This window comes from Meles meles, chromosome X, assembly GCF_922984935.1.
Source record: "Meles meles chromosome X, mMelMel3.1 paternal haplotype, whole genome shotgun sequence".
Lineage (NCBI taxonomy): Eukaryota > Metazoa > Chordata > Mammalia > Carnivora > Mustelidae > Meles > Meles meles.
This window is the reverse complement of record NC_060087.1, coordinates 114,187,767-114,195,433: the sequence shown is the minus strand read 5'-3', so window position 1 is coordinate 114,195,433 and position 7,667 is coordinate 114,187,767. Positions and strand designations below refer to the sequence as shown.

The 7,667-nt window shown below is 40.5% G+C and overlaps 1 protein-coding gene across 1 annotated transcript; it reads left to right on the top strand.

The window, feature by feature from the left end:
- Nucleotides 1–2,777: 2,777 nt before the first annotated feature.
- On the top strand, nt 2,778–5,546 carry USP26 (ubiquitin specific peptidase 26). Its single transcript, XM_045994831.1, has one exon. The coding sequence runs from the start codon at nt 2,778–2,780 to the stop codon at nt 5,544–5,546; it is 2,769 nt and encodes a 922-aa protein (XP_045850787.1).
- The last annotated feature ends 2,121 nt before the right edge of the window (nt 5,547–7,667 follow it).

Sequence of the window (7,667 nt, the reverse complement as noted above, 5' to 3'; positions counted from 1 at the left end):
CCTAAGGTCTCCGCTTGGCCTAATGGTAAATATTTGTCAGGAGGACCACTAAACTTTGTCTTTTTTAAAAAAAACTTATGTGTACAGTGCTCAATACCAATGGGCATATGCTGATGGGCACTGGGAGGATCCATTCTATTTTAGAGAGAAATGTTCATTACCAACAGAAGATGTCTTGGTTGTTAGCAGCACTATAACTAAAGTCCATTTTAATGTCATCTTAGAACTTCTAGGGTTTAGGGAATGGTTTCTTTACTTAGCACTCAAGAGTTTTTCCTTGCCTTGAACACAATCTTATAAGCTTAGTAAGTGTTCACATAGGATGTTCGATACATTTTTGGAAAGCTGGGACATTTGGCTGTATTTTTGACCATTTGTAATTTGTAGTTGATACAAGATGACGTGCAGAATTACCCATGGTGGGGTTTTTTAAAATTGATCTTTTCCTGTCATATTTGATGGCATTTAGTGGTAAGTTTTCAGTTCTACTTTGACTTCTCACACATAGGTTGTGGTGACCTTAGCACACTGTCCCAGTGCTGTTCCTTGTAACCTGATGGGAACTTCTTTCCCTACATCAGTAATTTGCTGTGTGTTTCCTTTTGTATACCTCCTGCTGGGATGATGTTAGAGACCCTACAGGATACAAGCCTGGAGTACCTGGCTTGTTCCAAAGCAGGCAGTATGTACTTGGAAGTGTTAATGTGTAAAGAATTAGCATTACAGATTTACCACTTTGTGAAACGAATTAAAAGGTGCTAAGGTGCCTTCATGAGTGACGTGTTTGCAAATCCTCAGAACTTGCTTGGGGAGTTCTTGGACTGAAGTTCAGAATGGATGGCTCTGAAGTTCTCAAGCCAAAAAAATGACCCGACTCAGGTAGATTTGGTAGACATAACTTGTTGAAAAATATGTTATCGCTAGTGGTTTAGTACATAAGGCACCTGGGGAGTAGAGAGATGAGATTATTTCAAGAAATTGACCTAATTTAGCTTGTGGGAAGTGCACATCAGGCATTGCATGTCAGCTGCAAGAGGTAATCAATTGGAGGAGAATGTGGAAGCAATTCTAGTCAATCAGAAGGACAGTGTTAGACTGATTTTAAAAATGGTTACTTTACAGTATTAGTTACATGTAGTCTGGAAGACAAACAGATCTCACACTGACTGTCCAATCCCATAATTATCCCTGGATGAAAATGCCTTGTACTTGTCCATGGATGGTTCAATATGTCCTAAAGGTGTTCAGATAGTATTTTCTGGAAAAACCTAAGTCTACTAGAGGTTGTTGCATATGATTTTCCCATTGCCTGGCTTGGTGGTCCAGTTATACTGCAAGGCCTTATGACAGTTCTCCACAGTCCAGTTGACCCAGAGAACCTATTGGTGATTCTACTTTAGATAGGTGAATGTGAGAATAGTTGTAGGTCTGAGGAAAGCAAGACTAAAGATCCAGGAGATGGTGTTGTCTAGTACATAATTCATCCATGTTGAGCATAACCAGATTTTCTCTAGGCCATATGATGATGCAGTAAGAAATGGAAAGTAAAAAAAGATGTTAATTGGGACTTAGTAAGAAATTTATGTGTGTTAATAAGACACCCTTAATGCTGACTTGGTTCTACTCCTGGTATAATGGCCAAAAGAGCACCAGACAACTAATTTGTTAACTTTTTCAACCCGGGGCATTCTTCACTCTCCATGGATGATACCAACCTTGAAACTTGGGGCATGCCTCCATAGGAACAGTGAAGCCAACGCTGGAGCCCATGGGAAAGTTTCCACTCATCATATCCTATTTCTTGTAAATTGTTTCTACTATCTGCATTTGCTTGTTCAATAGGAAAACACAGTAAACACAATCTTGAGCTTAGTCTCAGTCATAATCTTAACAAACTTTCAAAATTGCTTTTTATGGTCTTGTATCACAAGGCTTTAAATTTTCAGTTACTTCACACTTATCGCAAGCATCGGGATTGCTTAGAGCATACCAGGTCATCTTGGCTTGTTGGAGTTGGAGATAGCCAATTCTTTGATACCTAGTGGTAGGTTAAGGGGCCCACATGGGGTAGAATATGTGGACTTCACACTGTGCCACATGAGAGGAAGGAACATAACTGGATTTGGAAAGAGGTAGATTGATTTACATTTAGTGGCCTGTGTATGAAGTCCTGTAGATTTCTGGACATTAAGAGCTATTCACCTGTTACTGGTTTGAGGGCTGCCTACTGCCGCCACTCTCTTATTCACTTACTCTGATTGCTCTGCAGGGTCATTCTATGACAGGAGGATTAGCACAGTATATGCTTACACTTGAGACACTGTTCATTATGCTCTCCAGCTATGTATTGAAAGTATTCCAAGTGTTCAATGATTTCAGTTGAAATGGGGAAATTAATCAGAATGGAATCTAGTATTGTAGTGGAAAGGAGATTTAGTGCATAGGGGTAAAATTTGAGTTCTATCCAAGAATTTTTCTAATAGCTTAAATAATTTTTCTTGATTTTTTTTCCAGTAGCTGCCTTGCCTTAGAAATCAAGATTCTTCCCTCGTGTCATCATGTACAGCTCTTGAAGAGTATTGGTTTTATCACTAAATAGTTAGACATCCAGAACCTGAAGAAACTAGCATAAAACCAATACTAGAAGTAGAACCATTCTTATAGAGAACTGAAGAATCATTTCTTGGTACTGTCTCCGGAAGTGAGCTTGCAAAACAAATCAGAACTTTGAGATTGTCAATAATTCAGGATACGTGTAATTTACTTGTGAAGAAAATATGGCCACTCTAATGGTACATGGTTTTGTCCAAATATGGACCAGGAAGAAGGGGATGTCTAGGTCCAAAGAAGCATACATTAAAACAGTAGAAGGAAAGAAGAGGATCAAATTGGTGGTGTGTTTCACCGCTGGAGAATCTGTAACTTTTCAACTAAATAATAGTATTAAAAATGTGGTCTTTAGATCATATGGAGAAAAGCAAAATCACCTGCGTTTAATTTTCCAAAACAATAGCTTCTTGTTTATTGAAAGATTATTTTTCAGAGATGCTATAGAGTTGAAGATGTTCCTGGATAGAGTCCATCAAAATAATACTCGGTCATCCGTGAGACCTGTGAAGGATGGAGGTATCTTTGCCAGCAAGACAACAACGAAGGAAATCAACAAAAACTCATTCCACAAAGCAGGCAGGAAGCCAAGTAGTGGATCTTTTCAGATAGGAGAAGGAACTCGAACACCTGACCATCAGAAGAGGCTTTCGTCTGCATCAAAGTCATCAAAACTTCGTTGCGAAGATTTATTAGAGAATGAATACGGGAAGAAGAAAAGGATGGTATCATCTGGTTCAGAGATGACTGGGAAAATCCCAAAAAAGAGTAATTCTGTAGGAAAGACGAAATCCCAGACAAATCCCTTGAGGCATGTGAGCCATGATGAGAAGAAAAAATTGAGATTAAGGGTATCAAAAAAGAATAAGAAATTAGAGTTCGAGGCCTTAATAAAGACCACTTCTGGAAAGCCTCACTTGGATGGTACAGGTCTTCTTCAGATGCTGACTGAGAAACTATATTTGGCATTTCTGTTGGCACCAAAGTATAATGCAGATGACCTAGAGTGGGACAAACTCAAGACGACTTTTGATTTCTACCCAGAGAAATTATGGCAAGGCCTCCCCAACTTGGGAAACACCTGTTACATGAATGCAGTTTTACAGTCCTTATTTTCGATTCCATCATTTGCTGATGATTTACTCAGTCAGGATTTCCCATGGGGTAAAATTCCCCTTGATGCTCTTAGCATGTGCTTGGCACAGCTGTTTGTTTTGAAAAATATTTATAACATAAAAATCAAGGAGAGGTTACTTGTGAATATTAAAAAAGCCATTTCAACAGTTGCAGAGATCTTCTCTGGCAACGTACAAAATGATGCCCATGAGTTTTTAGGCCACTGTTTGGATCAGATGAAAGAGAACATGGGGAAATTAAACACAATTTGGAAGATGAAAATTGAATCCAAGGAGGACAATGCCGCTCAACAGGTCTTTGCTGGCAGTGCTACCACCAGAGTGCTCACTTGTCCCGTCATCACTAATTTTGAGTTTGAGTTGCTGCGCTCTATTATTTGTCAAGCCTGTGGTCAGGTTGTTCTCAAGACAGAAGTGAGTAATTATCTCTCCATTAACCTTCCCCAGGGAATGAAAACGCTCCCTCTGTCTATTCAGTCTGCTTTTGATCTCTTCTTTGGAGCAGAAGAACTTGAGTATAAATGTGAGAAATGTCAGCACAGGAGTTCTGTTGCAGTGCACAAGTTCAGTAGGCTCCCCAGGGTTCTCATTGTTCATCTGAAACGTTATATCTTTAACGAGTTTTGGTCGCTGAGGAAGGATGACCAGGAAGTTGTTATTTCTAAGTATTTAAAGTTATCATCTCACTGCAATGAAAGTACCAAACCACCTCTTCCTGTGAGCAAGAATGTGCATAATAGGGACATCCAAGTCCTAAAAGTCTTTCAGAGGATGAGTGCTGAAAGACTCCGACCATCAGCACTTTCCCAAAAGTTGACCTCAGCATCCAAGGTTCACCCGGTTCCACACACTGGGCCAGACAAAGAGTCTAAACCACAAAAATCCCAGATTCTCTGTGAAGGGTCACGCAGAGAACGGCAGAAAAAACACCTGGGAAAACGTTCCAGACCGAATGTGACAGATTCCAAATTGGTGAACTTAGGAGATGGAATAGTCATTGAAAGAGAGGTATTAGCCGCTGGCTTAATGATGGATCTGGAACAAGTGTTCCCTTCTCTGATCCATGACGATGAAGGTAAACCCTGCAGTGGTCCAGAAACACACCTTGCAGGCATTTATCTTCAAGAAGCGCCTGAAAATCAAAAGCAAAAGAAATACAAGAAAACAAATACATTGGTAGATTCTGAGAGTGTTGCTGACACCGTTGAAGATTTTTATGATGGTAAAAAAACCAGAATTTCAAAGGCATTCAAAATAGTGGCTGAAAAGACCAAGCAGGGAGAAAGGGTGAGGCTCTATGAACAAGCCCTTCAGCAGGCACTGCTTCAAGCCCTTTTGAAGCCACGTGTCCAGTGGTACACACAGAATCTCAGGCGACAAACAGACTTAAGTCTCCAGGGGGAAAATGTGAATTCCCTAGGTGAATCGAGTTCTAATAAAAACCCTGGAAAGAAACAAGCTTTGGATATGAAGACAGAAACGGAAGCCAAGACACCAAAAGAAAGTGCCGAGATGAGAGATCTCTATGCCTATCGGCTCGTTGGTGTTGTCAGCCATCTTGGGAAGACCCCAAATTCAGGCCATTATATCAGCGATGCCTATGACTTTGAGAGGCAAGTGTGGTTCACTTACAATGATCTCCAGGTATCAAGTATCCAAGAAGCTCTGATGCAGGAGGCTAGGCTTTGCACCGGGTACATCTTCTTTTACATGCACAATGAGATCTTTGAAGAGCTGCTGAAAAGGGAAGAGAACTCCCAGTCTCGTAGCACAGAGACAAGGGAGACCCCTCAGGAGAAATAAGTGGAATGGACTCCTGGTTGCTCACATCTGCTTGACTGCCTCATTGGCCACCACTTTCTCCACAGAAGAAAAACTCTGAACTCTAGCCAAAGATGAAGAGGCAGTTGGCATCCAGGACCAGAGTTCAAGCAGAAACACTTAGGGAGAAACCTCCATTCCTAACCCTAATACAGACACTTCAATCCCACCGTTCCACCTGAAAAATGTTTTTTTCTACTAGGCTAGAATTGTGCCTTCCATATTTGAGTGCAGTGGATTTTAAGTCAGTCTTTGAACCAGCAGCAGCAGGAGCATGGAGAAACCCCTTAGAAATGTAGGTTCTTGGGTCCCACCACACCCCTACCTAGTAATTCAGAAACTCTGGTTAGGGCAGGTTGGTGGTAGGACGCAGAGATTTGATGGAGGTTTTGTCTGATGCTTGAGAAATTTAGAGAACTACTGGCATGTTAGAACATCTTGGTGGATTTTCCTGTTGTATATTTGAATTACGTATATTTCTAAAGAGGTTTGATTATGTTTTTTGTCTCTTATATTCATGTATGTCTTTCCTTCAGAAACTTACAAAAACAACACACACAGTGAGAAATCACTCTTCTGATCATACTCAGTGATGTGATAAAAAAAAATTAGTTTCTGGAGGCCTGACCAAAAAAAAATCTCCAAATTGTTTGCTAAACTCTTCCTTTTGCTCAATACTAAAGGGGGTATGTACTCTCAAGCTAAACCTTAAGGATGGAAAACTTATTTGCTCTTAAGAACTTGACCCATTATTCCTTAAGGATGGAACTTATTTGCTCTTAAGAACTTGACCCATTATTCCTTAAGGATGGAACTTATTTGTTCTTAAGAACTTGACCCATTGTTCCTGTTTGCTAGCAATCTGTTTTTGTTATCGTTTTGGTCTCAGAGAGGCACTTGCTTTGCCTCAAAGGAATATTGGTTTATCAGAACTTTATCTGAGGCCTTGAACAAGCCTCTGCATTCAACATTACAAGACTAATTCTAGATTTCTTTTATTTATCTGTATCTTTTAGCAATGTTGGCTTTATTCCTTCAAGAAATAAACAAACAATGTATACTATAAAGTGGACCTGTAGGCTTTGGAAGTCTTACTTGTTACTGATTTTGTACAATATCATAAAACTTGCACCCATGTGATAACATCATACAACTTGTGCCTGTTTAATACAATGTCATAAAATTTGTGCCTGGAGATGATCTATCTGCTTCTTGGTAGAACCTCATGGATCCCAAGAAGGCAGTAATCTTCTGTTGGAACTTCATGTGATTTAGGAATTTGGAATTCTGATAGTACATAGCTGTTATCTCTGTTCCCTAGCCTTTTTCCACCTCTGAGGCAGGGAAGCTGTAACACCTTGTCCCTTTGATTGGAACAAATTACGTATACATTACTTACACTCATACTAAGAGACTTTCCCACATCCCATGGAAGGACTGAATTTTTGGTTCCATCGTTACCAGTGTGTGAGTCCCCCTTTACATGATATTGTCTTGGTCTGGCTGTAATTGATCCAACCGCTTGTTGATGCTTTTAATGCCAGAGACCCTTAAAGAGGTGAACTGGAACTTAGTGGCATGTCAAAGTTAGAAAATGCCCTGGAAGGGGGAAACCAGATTCAGAAGTCAGGGAATTCTATTTGTTCCCAACACAGCGTATTGAGAAGGAGGTCTGAATGAGACGTGGGGATTATTGAGGTAGATGTGGAAAGGGGCACTTTCTACATTGAATTAATGAGTCTTGTGGAAGAAAGTGCTGCAGACACAATGATGAGAAACTTGTTCGACTTGTGTAGTTCTTCAGCAGCTGCCGTGGCTGAAGGCTGAGGCTGGAGTTACAACTTACGAGGAGAGGAGTGGTAGTTCAGTTTCGCAGTTTCACGCTTTTGACTTCTCTAGAAGAGCTCAGTCTGAGCTCAGTCACATAGGCATCAAAGCAGGAGTTTCGGTAAAAGGAAGTGAAAAGTTATTTTGCTTTGAAAGGAGAATGAAGATGCCAGTAGTTCTGAGATTTAGAATGTTTGGTGTGGGCACAGGGCGTGACCCATCCTGCCTTTGCTGCTCTTCAGCGTGTAGTACCTCCAAAGTGCAGGGTAAGTCCGA

Bases quoted from the DNA above. Each gene is read 5' to 3' on its own strand.
- USP26 (XM_045994831.1), top strand. From the start codon at position 2,778: ATGGCCACTCTAATGGTACATGGTTTTGTCCAAATATGGACCAGGAAG.